The sequence below is a fragment of the Electrona antarctica genome (assembly GCF_951216825.1).
Source record: "Electrona antarctica genome assembly, chromosome: 8".
Classification (NCBI taxonomy): Eukaryota; Metazoa; Chordata; class Actinopteri; order Myctophiformes; family Myctophidae; genus Electrona; species Electrona antarctica.
The window spans coordinates 53,490,287-53,505,574 of NC_136789.1; the positions used below are offsets into that span (position 1 = coordinate 53,490,287).

Here is a 15,288-nt window from a genome sequence, read left to right on the forward strand (position 1 = left end):
GCTGTGCACGTTCAGGCTTCAGCCAAACTGCAAAACAGTGTGAAACTGTCTGCGGATAATACAAAAAATAAAAGGCACTTATTCTTGGCTCGTCCAAAGACGCCTCCTACAGGAAACAAGACCACTACATCACTACACAAGAACCCAAAAAAAAGTGATGAGAATTTAAATGAATGGCATGTCTAAAATCTGCATCTGCAAGTGGTGGAAAAAGTACTCCAATGTTTCTACTTAAGTAAAAGTATAAATACTGCAATATAAAAAATACTCTATTACAAGTAAAAGTCCAGAATTGAAAATGTCCTTGAGAAAAAGTGCAAAAGCTGCAAGCATTGGCATCAACATTTACTTAATATACAAAAACTAAATAGGCCTATGCAGAATGAAAAATTTCAAAAAAGTATTTTGAAAATAGCAGATCTACAATCTCACAATGAATTGCATTGCGATTATCTCAAATACTTGCGATTATATGTATGATTATGTAATTTTGACAGGCCTATACAACATGGTCATCATATCTAGGTACTACAGAAGTGTTATGCATATGTAGTTCTTGAGCTTGTAGATCACCTAATTTCACACTTTTTTGCCTCTTTCGTATATTGTTTGTTTGATTGATAATTCAAATGAAAGTCAATACAAAAACTGTACTTGTGGACTAACCACCATGATAAAGCATTTACACTTGTTTAAAACAGGGTCCACCATTTTCAATTCATCAGAACAGGACGTCATCATAATAAAGGTTTTTTTTTTAAGGGAAAAACATGTACAGTATGGTGAAAAGGGGGTGTGGGAGAGTAATGGTCTTGTTTTTAAGGCATTACAATGTCCTTAAATTGTCACTTCACTGACCATCATCTCTGGGGACCCTCGACCCCCTCATAATCCTGTGGGGATCCACAGGTTGAGAACCACTGCATTAAATATGACCCGTCCAGACAGTGGCCTTGTGGTTAGAGTGTCCGCCCTGAAACTGGGAGGTCGGGGGTTCGATTCCCGGTTGGGTCATACCAAAGACTGTAAAAATGGGACCCAATGCCTCCCTGCTTGGCACTCAGCATCAATGGGTTGGATTGGGGGTCAAATCAACTAATGATTCCAGAGAGCGGCGCACGCTGCGGCTCACCGTTCCAAGAGACGGGTCAAATGCGGAGAACAAATTTCACTGCGGTAACGTGTGTGACTAATCGTACGACTTTGACTTTGTCTATCACAGGTATCTTTCAAAAATGGCTTGAAAAAAAACACTGGGAGACCACAAGGGGAGGTACATGTCATTTCCCCCCATCTCTCTTCCGTACACATGTTTTGTATTTGCTGATGACATGCATTAATGAGTACATTGTGTATTGCCATGTTGATGAATTGAATACACAGGAGGGACCACAATTGAAACAAGTCCCCAGGAATTTTCCTTTCAGTCTTACTGTAACCACGTACATGCCGTTCACATTTCCGATGAATAAAGTGTTGAACGAATCAATGAAAGCTCGAGGGTTTAACAGACAATCATATAGTTGACATGTTTTATTTGTAGGCTACATGTGCATGGGGGTTAAAAACAGTGCACCCATGTGTATAAGAAAAGACAACAAAAAAGAGACACAATGTCAAAATACTGCAAATATTTAGATGGGACAAAAAAAACTAAAAACAAACCAGACATAAAAAATAAAAGTTCCACATTCAACCAGTGTGACACTACCGGTATGTAACGGTATGCAACGGTTCCTATGTTCAAAGACAGCCCAGTTAAAGGTAGGTACAGGGTAAGTGGTATATCTTTTGGGTCAAAACATTCAAAGCTCTATATTGTCACAGTAATCATTGCTATAGTGTGTGTTCACCATCTCTCCACCTCTGTATTTTCAGGTGGGTTGCCAATTTACAATGTCAGGAGAGTGTCCAATTATCAGCTTCAATTAGTAATTGTGTTCCAGATAGAGCTATTTAACACGTATTTTAACAAACCAACAAAAATATATATATATATAATATAACACTTAGGCCTAGCCCAGTGGCTCCCAAACAGTGGGTCGGGACCCATGTGTGGGTCCCTTTAGATTTTGATTTCCAAATTGTTTTTATTAGTTTGTTTTTTAGTAATTTCATGAAAACTTCAAAGAAAAATCTAAGAAATTCCATAAATTAGAAAACATAAACGAAGTAGTTTTTGCAGTGAAAACAGCCGATCTACAAGCTTGTAGATCTGCCATTTCCACTAGTTTGGATCCCGGGCAAACAAAGGTCTAATTCCTTTTTTTGAGCTAAAATGTTTGGAAACCACCGAGGACGACCTAGAGACCGACTTAGCCTACCTTTAACGTGGATTTAAAGTAATACAGCATCGGCTCAGAATAACAACAACACATTTATGAATAGACAAAAATCCTTATATCATAACTTATTAAAACAATAAAGCCTCATCCAACATGGTGGTTGAGGTGGCTAAGTTGCAAGCAGTGGTGGTGGAAAGTACACATTTACCCAAGTACTGTAGTCGTAAAAGAACCAAATCTATTCCAATTGTGCTTGTAGAGTATTGTTTTTTACATTGTATTTCTACTTTTACTTACAGTTGAGTACTTCTTCCACCTCTGCTTGCAAAGTTGTCTCAGAGCGTTGTATAGTTGCATTGCACACATAATGGTGCGTAAACCAAGCCAGCCACTAGGTGCCGCTAAAGCTCCATTTTAAAAGTCTAAAACTACATTTTGGGGGCACTATTATTATTAGTACTAAGCTCTTCAAAACAGGCCTGTTCCCTCCTCTGCTCGTTATTAAAAAAAATCTAATTCTGTCCCTTAACATTATGGTTTAATCAAGTCAAACTAATGTTTGACATTTGTGATGTACTTTTGAAAGATTTTAATACACTTGTGACTGGATCCAGGCATTGATGAAGGAGCTTTGGTAGGATGAGGGAATGATATTGGCAGGAGGGCAAAACAAAAAGCGAGCGATAGTTAATTAGACCAGCATGGACTTTATGCTGTATAAAAAGGATGTGATCATCGATGGCCTTCTGTCTTATTATTGTTCTCTGGAAGAGAACTGCATTAAAAGATAATGTCTTTAACCTTCAAGTAATTGAACCTCGAAAAGGTTTACATTTATATAGAAAAAAACGTGGCATTCAGTTCGGTCGACACAAGGTGGTGTGCAATTCTACTTCATTCGTGGACAGAGTTCACCTTCAAGAGACGTAAAAGATATATTTTAAATCATGTTTTCCTCCTCTTGTTGCTATAGGACAGAATATATATATATATATATATATATATATGGTCATGGATTTAAAAGGAGTTAAAATGAACAACAGGTTCATTATTAGTCATGATGTTTAACTCCAAATAAAACACTCAAACAGCCTCTGACTTTCTGAACTTTGTTGTTTCAGCTAAAGCACCCATGAACCCTATATAGCGTACCTATTGTGGGGTGAACATTTATAGACAAAAAAAATAGCAGATCTACAAGTTCACAACACGTCACTCACAACGAGACACTCTGTGAGCTCGTAGATTGGCTAATTACGGCGAAGAGGTTCGGTATCGGCGGAGGGAGGGAAAAAAAAAGGCGCAGACCTGGCACCGAGACGAAAGTATATATATATATATATATATATATATATATATATATATATAGGGTTAAGAAGACGTGGTCCATATTATCTCTGACTTCCAGCTCACGGAGGGAAGTAGTCTACTTGCCAGAATGTGAACCAGGACATTTTGAGTTCCCCAAAGTTTTAGGTATGTTAGAAATGTTGAGTAACTTGCGTATGTTGGGCAATTTTCATAATTAGCATAATAATAAGCTGGGCTACCATTAACAGCCTAAATATATGGCAACATGCTTTAAGTAGCATGTGACAGGTCAAACTAGGGGTTTTTCATGATTCTGAATACATTGAAAGCATTCGTTTTGCACGAAATACTGTCCTTGGGCTAAATTCGGCCTAGCCACTTGGCCCAAATGTGCCGACCTCATCACATTTGTGATGACGGCTATGGCCGTTTTTAGCCGAAAGAGTGTTGCTGGCAAGTAGACTAAAGTCAAGCGCTGGCCTTTTGGAACAAACTGTAATGCCGAGCACACCATTTGATCAGCAAATCTTATTTTTAAATGTGTTCTTGTTATTTTGTGGGAGGGAGAGAGAGAGAGAGAGAGAGAGAGAGAGAGAGAGAGAGAGAGAAAGAGAGAGCGCGAGAGAGGTGGAGCGCGGGGGGATTATTTGTTAGGCCCGGGGCTGTAAAAGGTTTTCAAAGGTACGCGCATCAAAAACAATAAAAAACACCAGATGCTGGACACGGAGAGGGAAAATAAAAAATAAAAAACGTGAGGATTAGAAGTCTGAACCACTGGGTCATCCTGCTCGCATGGATATGTATCACATTACCGACCAAAGTGACGTTTTGAGCGGCCAGCTCCAAGAGCTAGGCGCTCAAACCGTCACTTTGCTTGGTCATAAATATCTGCATGATTCAATGGGGTTTTTTTTTTTTTTTTTTTTTTAGGATCACCACTGGTTAGTTTAGGGTGGAGGCGGCATGCTCCGTCATGCCTCTGATTAACCCATTTTGACCCGACGTCGAAATTTAAAAAATGTCTTCAAAATTCTGACAGTTTTCTGAAATACCTCATGTTTCTGTATCAGTGGTGCTCAATATCTCATGTCAAGGACCCCAAATATGATTTGTAATTGGCCACCGACCCATCTGAAAATATGTTATTCCAGGAACCCCTCAGAAGCAAAGATTTGAGTTAAAAACGTTGGCTCTGAAAGAATATATATATATATATATTCAAAGATTTGCGCCACATTTTCACGATTTTTCAAAAATAGCAGACCTACAAGCTCGTACATGAGCTTGTAGATCTGCTATTTTTCAATAGCTAAAGCATAACATAATGCTTTAAACACCAAAAGGGGTTTCCCGCCCAGAATGGGTTAATATAAAAACCTTTAACGGAGGATTAAGACGAAAAATGTACTTCCATCTGGATGCGATTTATTGGTCGTTAAAATCGGGGCGCCCGACGATACCATTTCTGTCATGCAAGTATACCCTTGCAAATCAATCACCCCCCGATGAGGGAAAAAAAACAAAAAATATTATATAAGATCTTAAAATCTCAAATTCCGCCCCTGGATTAAAATACGTTAAAAAAAAGGGAGAATAAAAACAAAACAAAACAATAAAATACAGTCTAGGTTCCGTCTGTGTGGGGGCACTGGAGGGCATTATACTAAATACGTAGAACAAGATTCAATCAACACCAGCCATATAAATTAAAACTAGAAACTTTTAAATGGACTTAATGTTAACCTAGAGGATCTCGGCTGTGTGTATACAGCAACCGTGGAGTAAAACTGTCCTTTTGTGCACGCCCCGGTCACACAACGTACGCACCGCACAACACGCACAGACACAGCAACGGAGACGGGGATGACGAGAGGAGGAGGACGACGACAGGAGGAGGACGACGAGAGGACAGGACAGGAGGAGGACTCAGGAGCTGCCGGCCGTGGCGCTCGCGGCCGTGGCGCTCGCTAGCGCGTCGTCGTCGCGTTTCTGCCGCTTCTTCTCCCTGATGGCGTTCATGGCTTCCTCTATGGAGCGCTTGTCTCTCTTATTGGCCACGGGCACTGGGGATAGGGAACAGGTTAGACAGGATTGTTATTATTATTATGGGTCATGAATAAAGCAGTAAAGTGAATGAAGCGTTATTCATAGTCTGGATTTTCGGCGGTGAGGTGACCACCGAACTACAACATGACAACATGTCACTGAGCCGCGGTGAAGAGCAAACCACCGCCACCGCCCCAGCCCTTCTCTCTGTTTTTACTCACCACCGCTCAACGTTATTTCAGCTCCGGTGGTCAGCTCACCACCGAAAATCCAGACTATGAACGAGCCTTTACTCTACAGGAGAATGGGGGAGATTTGGAGGAGGCGGAAAAGCGGCCCCTCCTGACAATCACCCTACGGGACAGATTAGAAGCGACGATTGGCCCAGATGATCCTGTAAGCAGTGTTTTTTGGCAGTAAATTTGGATTTTAGTTTTAGTCATTAGTCTCTTGAATAGTTTATTTAGTTTTAGTCACATTTTAGTCACCTGGAATGTTTTAGTGTTTGGTCTAGTTTCAGTCGACTAAATCCAGTTGATTTAGTCGACTAAAATGCATTTCGGAGGGCCTTGATGCCGTCGTAATGTTTTGACACTTGCTGAAAATAGCCGATCTACAAGCTGTAGATCTGCTATTTTCAGCATGCAACCAAGTGTAAAATGACTGTTATAGTGGATCTCTTGTCCACTAGTCCCTTCCTAACATTTTAGTCTAGTTTTTATTTGTTGACGAAAATGTCAGTATACAGTATTTAGTCTTAGTTTCACTCATCATAGCTTAGTTTTCATTTAGTTTCCATTTAGTTTGTCAGTGAAAAAAGGGTAGTCGAACACTTTTCGTCTTAGTTTTAGTCGACGAAAAACAACACTACCTGTAAGATCCATTTTTGGGGGCTTTTTCTGCCTTTATTGATAGTGAACAGTAGGCCGACAGGAAATGGGGGTAGAGAGAGATGGGGGGGTGACATGCAGCAAAGGTCGTCAAATCGGGAGTCAAACCCGCAATGTGCTGTCAGGCCGAACTCGCAGCCTACGGGCTCCATTTTCGTCACCGCTAAACCCCTTATCCCTAAACTTATTTGCCTTTTTTTTTTACTATTTTGACAAACATTTTTGAATAGTTCAACTAGCCAATCTACATTGACACATTGTGATCTTGTAGACTGGCCATTTTAACTATTCAAAAATGTTTTGCAAAATAGTGAAAAAAGGCAAAGAAGTTTAGGGATAAGAGGTTTCGCGGCTGCGGTGACGAAAATGGAGCCCTAGGTGCCCAGACGGCTACGCCAGCCGTCCGGGGCAATGACTCAATCTAATACTTCCATGCAGATCTCCATTAATAAATAAACCCCAAATTTGAATCACATGTTGTGGGGCCTTTGTTTTCCCAAAGAGGATTCCTAGGGTCCCGCCCAGCCGCCAGGCTGCATCTAAGGGAAACTACATTTGCCAATTCTCTAAATGGCCCCTTGCTAGTTTCAACATGTGTGCATGTTTAAAGTTAGAGATTTATTTTTCAAACCCGATTTCAAAATCGGTTCGGATATTTAAACGTGATCCCAGCTTCAGGGGAATAAACAAGGATTATTGACCGGTCACGTGCCAGGCATTTTGCCCCGATTGGGGGGGGGGCAATTTAAGGGATGCCGTTTGGCCGATAATATGTGAGGGCAGAGTGTGATTTTGTTCTGCTCTGCATTGATGACTAGAAATTCCCTACGTTCACATCTTGACTCACCTTGTTTATGCTTCTAAACTTGACAGAAGCAGTAATGACATATACACGGATATATTTGCCCTTTCTTCCTCTGTTATTCAACATGATGTGGTGGTTGGTGGGGTGGGTGGGAGAGGGTGAGCAAGCTATCTGTGTATATATGTATGCATCTGTATATGACCTGTATCTGTGTAGTGTGTACTGTACATGTTTCTATGCATCTTGTTCATGTTTTACGGGTCCCACTTGAAAATGAGATGCATCTCAAGGGTCAATCCCTCCAATACAACTCTGAAAATCTGCCGTATTATATTATAATTATATGAAGTGTTGGCCTCCAGAGTGTGATAATCACCCATGGCGTATGCATTGAGAACTCACCCATGGCGTATGCATTGAGAACTCACCCATGGCGTTATGCATTGAGAACTCACCCATGGCGTATGCATTGAGAACTCACCCATGCCGTTATGCATTGAGAACTCACCCATGGCGTATGCATTGAGAACTCACCCATGGCGTATGCATTGAGAACTCACCCATGCCGTATGAACTGTTGGCCTCCAGCGTGTGCGCTGCGTCCTTGGCAGCGGAGGTGCCGATCAGGTGACTGTACTTCTCTCTGTAGTTGGAGTTGGGACAGGCTTCCGTCTTCACCGATTGGCTGTCCGCAGCCTCTTCTAACGCAGCCTGTTCCTGGAGGCGAGGGGGGGGGGGGGGGGGGGGGGGGAAGAGAGAGAGAGAGAGAGATGATGTTTAGGGAAGACCACGTTTTTCTCTTCTTTTGCATTGCATGTGATAAAATATACCGTACTTATCAAGTTCAACCCTGTACAAAATACTTTGTTGAGCGGGGTCCCCCAGGGGTCTATAGCTGGACCCCTCCATTTCCACCCCTCTACACCAAATTTCAATTATTTTGAGAAAATACCTCTGTATCTACTGTGACGATACTATAGCTGTACAAGCTGTGTGAGCTTGTAGATTTGCTATTTTCAAAAATGTATAGGGTATAAAATAAAATAAGGCTGGTTAAAACCAGACACAATAAAGACGAAATCCTACACTATATCTCGTCTCAACCTGTTCAAAGCCTGTGTGGGAACTGAAGTATCCTTCGGCAAGGTGCTGAAACATGGACAATGAATGAGGAGCTTTGAGATGGTCTTGACGGCCCCAGCGGGAATCGAACGCCAGGACCTTCCAGCTGTGATTTGACAGCGCTACAGACTGCGCCACCGTGCCCCCAGGGTGAAGGTTCTTACCTTCAGTCTTCTCCGCCACCTGGAGGTTCCAGGGTGAAGGTTCTTACCTTCAGTCTTCACCTCTGCTCCGCCACCTGGGGGTTCCAGGGTGAAGGTTCTTACCTTCAGTCTTCACCTCTGCTCCGCCACCTGGGGGTTCCAGGGTGAAGGTTCTTACCTTCAGTCTTCTCCTCTGCTCCGCCACCTGGGGGTTCCAGGGTGAAGGTTCTTACCTTCAGTCTTCTCCTCTGCTCCGCCACCTGGGGGTTCCAGTCCTCTCCTTTACGATAGGCCTCAAGCTCCTCGTCTGACGGAGCAAACTCCTGCCGAGCAGAGAGAACCAAACACAAGAGCGCCGTTACACGCTATGGTATACACACACAAAACTAGTCTCAAGACGATGTTTTAGGAAGAGGCCCACTTCCGTTTCGCCTTCATGTTTAGATTTAGATGTATTTTTTTTTTACATTTAAATATATTTTCGTGAATGGAAATGACAACAAGATGACGGCTTCCAGGCACAGTTACAGGCTCTCTGTGGCATTCAAACATTGTAGAACGGTTCAGAAGGAATGACGCCTGGGCAGGGGGCACTTAAATATAATAACACTGGAGCCGACAGCGATGCAGTGATACATATGATGTGCAGCAGACCAGTCGAGTGACTGGTCTGCACGTATTTATCATTGCATTGCGGTCGGGATAGAAACCTCTTATCTCCATATTTTAACCCATTTAGGCCTGATGTCGAAATAAAAAACAAGTCTTCTGAAAGAATATATACAATATATTCAAAGATTTGTGCCGCATTTTCACGATTTTTCAAAAATAGCAGACCTACAAGCTCGTAGCGTGCCACTCGGTGGCGCGCTATGAGCATGTAGATCTGCTATTTTTCAATAGCTAAATGCTTAGTTACCGAAAGGGTTCCCGTCCAGAATGGGTTAACTTTGTGTGTTTTGTTTTTGTAAATTAACTGTTGCAGGGTCACACAAAAGCATCAAAAGTAGCAAGTACAAGCTCTAAACCTTTTATTTTTTTTCAACACTTTTATCTCTGAAGATTTTCCCAGATTGTCTTTTTGATCTAAAAGTTTTTGGATTCACAGCTCATAGCAAAAGCACCGCTGATCGCGGTTACAAAATGCATGCCTCGGGGTGGTCCACGATTCTCCCGCAGGAGGATTGCTTAGCCGTTCGCTAACTTCTGGTGGTCAAGAAGTTGATCGAAACGCAATTCAGACGGAGCATTAGTCCGACATGCGGGAACAACGGTCGAACATGCGCTTCTCCCATGCTTGCGGTGATGGTTAGGTTAGGGATAGAGGTAGGTTGTCGGTCTAATGACCTCGGACCTCAATGAATGGACTATTGTGGCAGGGAACGTACACAGACTGGGAGGGAAAACATTCTGGCAGTCAATGAGATAATTATTAACACTGAGTGTAAACGAGGCGGTCAGTCTCACCTTCTTGAACAGCATCACGTATCTGCTCTCCTCGTCCTCCCCGAACGCAAACGACGTCAGACCAGCCACTTCGGCCACGTCGTGCCTTTGTGAGGAACATTAAGAAGCAAGGTCATGCGTTGACCATTTATATACATCGCCACAAGGCGGTTCTAAACTACAAGCACAACATGATTAGGTCTGTCACGATTACACATTTAATTTGACGATTAATTGTCACACAAATAATTGCGATTAACAATTTATTTGTGGTTTTTGCATTGAACATTACAATTTGTATTTCTGTTTGCCTTTTAGGCTTCGTAATCACAAATTGCAGAGTATCAGATATCACAAATAATACCAAAAATAGTGGAAATAGTTGATCTACAATTTAGATCCGCTATTTTTGAAAATAATTCCAGTACTTACAATATACTCCTTTCAATCTTTCCCATGGGATTATATTTCTTCTTCTGCTGACCACTGTCTTGGATGAATTGTGAAATCTCTTTCTCCATCTGAGGGGGAGAGAAACATGGTCTTTGTGTTAAAGACTTTGCATGTGAGATCAGTGATTACGGTAGATGATAACTTATCCCATTCTGGGCGGGAACCTCTTTTGGTGTTTATGCTTTAGCTATTGAAAAATAGCAGATCTACAAGCTCGTAGTGCGGCGAGTGCCGCGCTACGAGCTTGTAGATCTGCTATTTTTGAAAAATCGTGAAAATGTGGCGCAAATCTTTGAATATATATTCTTTCAGAGCGAACGTTTTTAACTCAAATATTGAGTGTGGGGGGGGGAAGGGGGTCGGCGGCCAAATACAGATGATTCTGGGGGTCCTTGACATTAAATAGTTTGAGCACCACTGACAACCATAGGGTTTTTCAGAAAACTGTCAGGATTTAGAAGACATTTGTAGAATCGTCCTCAGGTCTAAATGGGTTAATATTACTGATGGACTATTATTACGGATGGACTTCTTTCTCCATCTGAGAGGGAGAGAGACAGAGTTTGTGTTGGTTTGCATGCCAGATTACTGTGGGATGATCACGTATTATTAGTTACTGATGGACTTCCACTTCAGACAACCAGGCAATACGTTTGGGATCCTGCAGGATTTTAAGTAACGGTCCCGGTTCACTGACGATTCCCTCCTAAAAAGGGTCAGATTTCTTAGCGGTTCCTTTTCGCCATTTCTATATATTTTAAGAACATATATATAATTTTGCCATGGATTATAATTTTTCATGAACATAAATTAAATCACACATTTGCATACTATATATTATAGTGTTTCTCAAAGTGACCCACAATTCCAAATAGACCGCTACAGGTCTGTAACTCTGACAGTTATGGTGGTCCTCTGGTATTGTAATTACTGTATAGCAGACATGAAGTCCACATACCCGCTGTGACAGTGTAATAAAAATCACACCCGTGTGAACTGAGTGGTGCAACTCCCCCCCTTATTCCGCCACCCCCCCCCCCCCCCCCCCCCCCCTCATTAGCAGCCAACAGTGCAGCACTATTTCTCTCTCTCTGTTTCTGGCACGACAGCGCCCCTACTGGTACTCATGAGTCTCACATGAGTCACACACAAACATAGGTTAACACGAGTCACATAGGTGTCACACGGACACGGACATTGCTGTTCCTTGGAGTGGTTGCACCACTCAAAACAAAAAGGAAAAAAAGTTTCAAATGCAATGGAACCAGTGTTGTTTTTGGCAGGACATTTCTATTTTAGTTTTAGTCGTAGTCTCTTGAATAGTTTTCACTTAGTTTTAGTCACATTTTAGTCAGCCGGAATGTTTCGGTGTCTAGTTTTAGTTGATTAAATATCATAAGATTTTAGTCGTCTAAATCTAAAGTTGATTTAGTCGACTAAGATGTATTTTTTTTTAAGGACTTTGATGTCATCGAAATGACTGATTTTACACTTGCTAAAAATAGCCGATCTACAAGCCCGCAAAGCGTTGTGAGCTTGTAGATCTGCTATTTTCAGCATGCAACCAAAGTGTAAAATGACTTATACTGGATCTCTTGTCCACTAGTCCCTTCCTAACATTTTAGTCTAGTTTTTATTTGTTGACGAAATTGTCAATATATTTAGTCTTAGTAGTCAGAGTAATATAGTAAGAGAGTGGCGACACTAGCGTTGACTCCCATTGTAACAATAGAATGCGGAAGTGCTCATTCTATCTCAATGGGATAGTTCCAATGTTTGGAACTATAGGCACCCGCTTTGCGGCGAGATCAAAGCGTGTCGCCACTCTCTTACTATTCGAGGACAAGAATGTCAGTTGGTTTAAAATCATATTGATTATCCAACATCTCACCTTTTTCCTGAACTCTGCTTTCTTTCTCTTTTCATCTTCCTGCATCTTCTTGAACTTTGCTGCTTGCTCTGAAAGAACACAAGAAGCACTTTTTATTTTATGTATTATTATGTATTAATAAGCATTTAGCTTATCCAGAGCGACTGACAATATGCAAGGTAAGCACACACATCAAATGCAGAGAGCATTGTAGTGACTCACTGCCTCAGTAAACTAGGATCACAGGCAAGCAATGAACCTATAATCAGTCTAAAAAACTATAAGATGCCAGTTGAACAACGAACAAACCCGTAAAAAAATAATAAAAACAATAAATAAAATGCTACCTAAATAAACATTGTTGTCATGCAGTCTGTTTTTACTTCTCCTTGAATGAGTAGCATTCCCGTTACAAACAACGTTTAGTGTCATGTTCGCGCTATACGGAGGACAAAACCTACAAGTTTAACAGAACAAGAACAAAACGTTTTCTAGTGAAATGTCATGACATTCAAAGTCCTGCAATGAGGGCATTTCAGATTCAAGGGGTTCTTGGAGGGGAAACTCATGGTAACAACAGAGAATCCATTCAAATAAAGTCACTCCAATCCCCTATCTACCCGTATAAAAGCTGTTTTACAGCGTCCATCCATGTACAAGCAGCTAGCATTCAAAGCGGCATATATTGCAATTGTAAACTCCTCTGATGTGTTAACCTATATTTCCAACAGATGACCTAACAAATGGAAAGTGCAAATGCATTTGTTGCAACAGCATTTCACCGTAAAAGCTGGCCAAATAATGCATCTCTCAGTTGACAAGGAACACTTAATAGTATAGAGCTATAGACTAATCACCAGGCAGTTACTGCCGGACTGTTGGAGAATGCATTAACCAAAGTGATCAAATAAAGTGTTTGCAATTGCAACTGAACTTCCAGTTCCATTAACATTTAGTGGCAACATTAAACTTAAGAACGTAACATCAATCAAGTGCATTTAAGATGCTTCAGAAAGAAAACTATTTGTTATGATAACAGAGGGAGACTAGCTGGATGAATAGGAGACAACATCCTCCTGTTTGCCATCAGATACGTTTATTATTTGGTTACGTACAGCTGAAGAGAGCAGTATTTCAAATAAATAGTTTCCTCTCCATAACAATAATAAATAGTAACATTCTCTGGCAGTGCTTAACTACTCAAGTTGCACTGTTACTTTAAAAGTATCACTTAGTGTTGCCAGATTTTGCGAGAGAAATAAGCAACCAAACCAGGACTATGAAAACAAGCCCAAAAGGAGGGCTTGGAATTATTTTCAAAATATAGGAAATAATAACGTTGAGGGGAAATAGTCATTTGGAATAGTTTTTTTGGGGGGGGGGTCTGCGGATGACAAATACAATTGGGTGTCCTTGATTGTTTTTTTTAAATGAAATGTGTGAGAACCACTTGTTTAAACAACATTTAGGAAACAAGCCCCAGATAAGCAACTACACTTTATAAACAATATCAAACTACACTTTATAAACAATAACCAACTACATTTTATAAACAATAACCAACTACACTTTATAAACAATAACAAACTACACTTTAAATGGTAAATGGTGCATTTATATAGCAAAGGCGCTTTACATAGATTGTGCATTACATTCACCCATTCACACACACATTCATACACTGATTGCGGCGGAAGCCATGCAAGGTACCAACCAGCACATCAGGAGCAATTTGGGGTTCAGTGTCTTGCCCAAGGACACTTCGACATGTAGACAGGAGGAGCCGGGATTCGAACCACCGACCCATGGATCATTGGACGACCTGCTCTACCTCCTGAGCCACAGCCGCCCCACTTTAGAAACAATAACCAACCAACTACACTTTAGAAACAAAATAAGCAACTACACTTTAGAAACTATAAGCAACTACACTTTAGAAACAAGCCCTAAAATCTGCAACTAAAGTAACTTTACATGGGGGGGAGCAAAACAGAGGGGGCCAAAGTCGCTTATAATAGGCAGACATGGCAACACTGCTCACTAGTTACAACTCCCTGGTACGACGGTGTCGCTCGTCCGCCCAAAAAACTGAAAAGAACGGATCTACAAACTATCAACGCGTCGCTTGCGACGCGTTGATAGTTTGTAGATCCGTTCTTTATTTAAGGCCCATACACGCCGTTGCCTTGATTGACAGGACGGCGGGCCAATGAGAATATAGAAACACACAAGAGGAGGGGGAAATGAACCCTCCTCGCTTTGCCCTTTTAAACAATATAAACAACATGGACATGAATTGCCGTTGTAAACACCACGGTAGTCGTGGATCGACGTGCGGGGATCCGTCGCGGTGCTACGCGGTGTGAAAGGCTCAGTACCTCGGGCCTTTCGGCGGCTCTGCGCGTCGCCCACGGTCGGAGGTTTCTCCATAGAGTTCAGGATCGAGCCCAGGAGGTCCGCCATCTTGGAAGTAATGAGACGAGAGCAGCGCGAGCGCTGTGTTTTGTTTTGTTTGGTTTAGTGTTTAGTGACGTAGCTGCTGGGCCCGGAAGTCGTGCTCTTCTTCGTCGCGCGTAAATGCGGGAAAGCCAAAAGGTGTATTAGTACCCGGTACCGCCACCTACCTTCATCTGTATGAATTGAATAATACACTGACAGGAACACATTGGAAACTAGAAAAAGTGTCCCCTCGGGGCACATGCAGGCCAGGTCAGGTTGTGGCCTCCTGGTGGCGCTATAATAGGCCAATGTGAATTGACCTCTTGAGCCATTTGTTTTTAAACCCTCAGGGCTTTTGTGTTAATTGATTGAATACTTTATTAAGGGGGAAAAAAGCACAGGAAAGTACAGTTCAATACAAGGATGAATCCAAGAAAGCCTATTAGCTTGTTCCTCATACAGTAGGCCAGGGGTGGGC

At 41.7% G+C, this 15,288-nt stretch overlaps 1 protein-coding gene across 2 annotated transcripts; it reads right to left on the reverse strand.

The window, feature by feature from the left end:
- Positions 1 to 1,518: 1,518 nt before the first annotated feature.
- Positions 1,519 to 14,884, reverse strand: LOC306927457 (sperm-associated antigen 7 homolog). Of its 2 annotated transcripts, XR_013790517.1 has the most exons (8): positions 14,750 to 14,884; positions 12,393 to 12,460; positions 10,481 to 10,569; positions 10,070 to 10,154; positions 8,836 to 8,925; positions 7,898 to 8,054; positions 4,918 to 5,659; positions 1,519 to 4,867 (listed from the first exon to the last, which is right to left on the reverse strand). XR_013790517.1 is itself a non-coding variant. In XM_079507208.1 (7 exons), the coding sequence occupies exons 1-7, from the start codon at positions 14,832 to 14,834 to the stop codon at positions 5,523 to 5,525; spliced, it is 711 nt and encodes a 236-aa protein (XP_079363334.1). In that variant the 5' UTR covers positions 14,835 to 14,884; the 3' UTR covers positions 1,519 to 5,522. The 2 variants fall into 2 exon arrangements, 1 of the variants encoding a protein (XP_079363334.1); XM_079507208.1 differs by having other exon boundaries at positions 1,519 to 5,659.
- Positions 14,885 to 15,288: the final 404 nt, after the last annotated feature.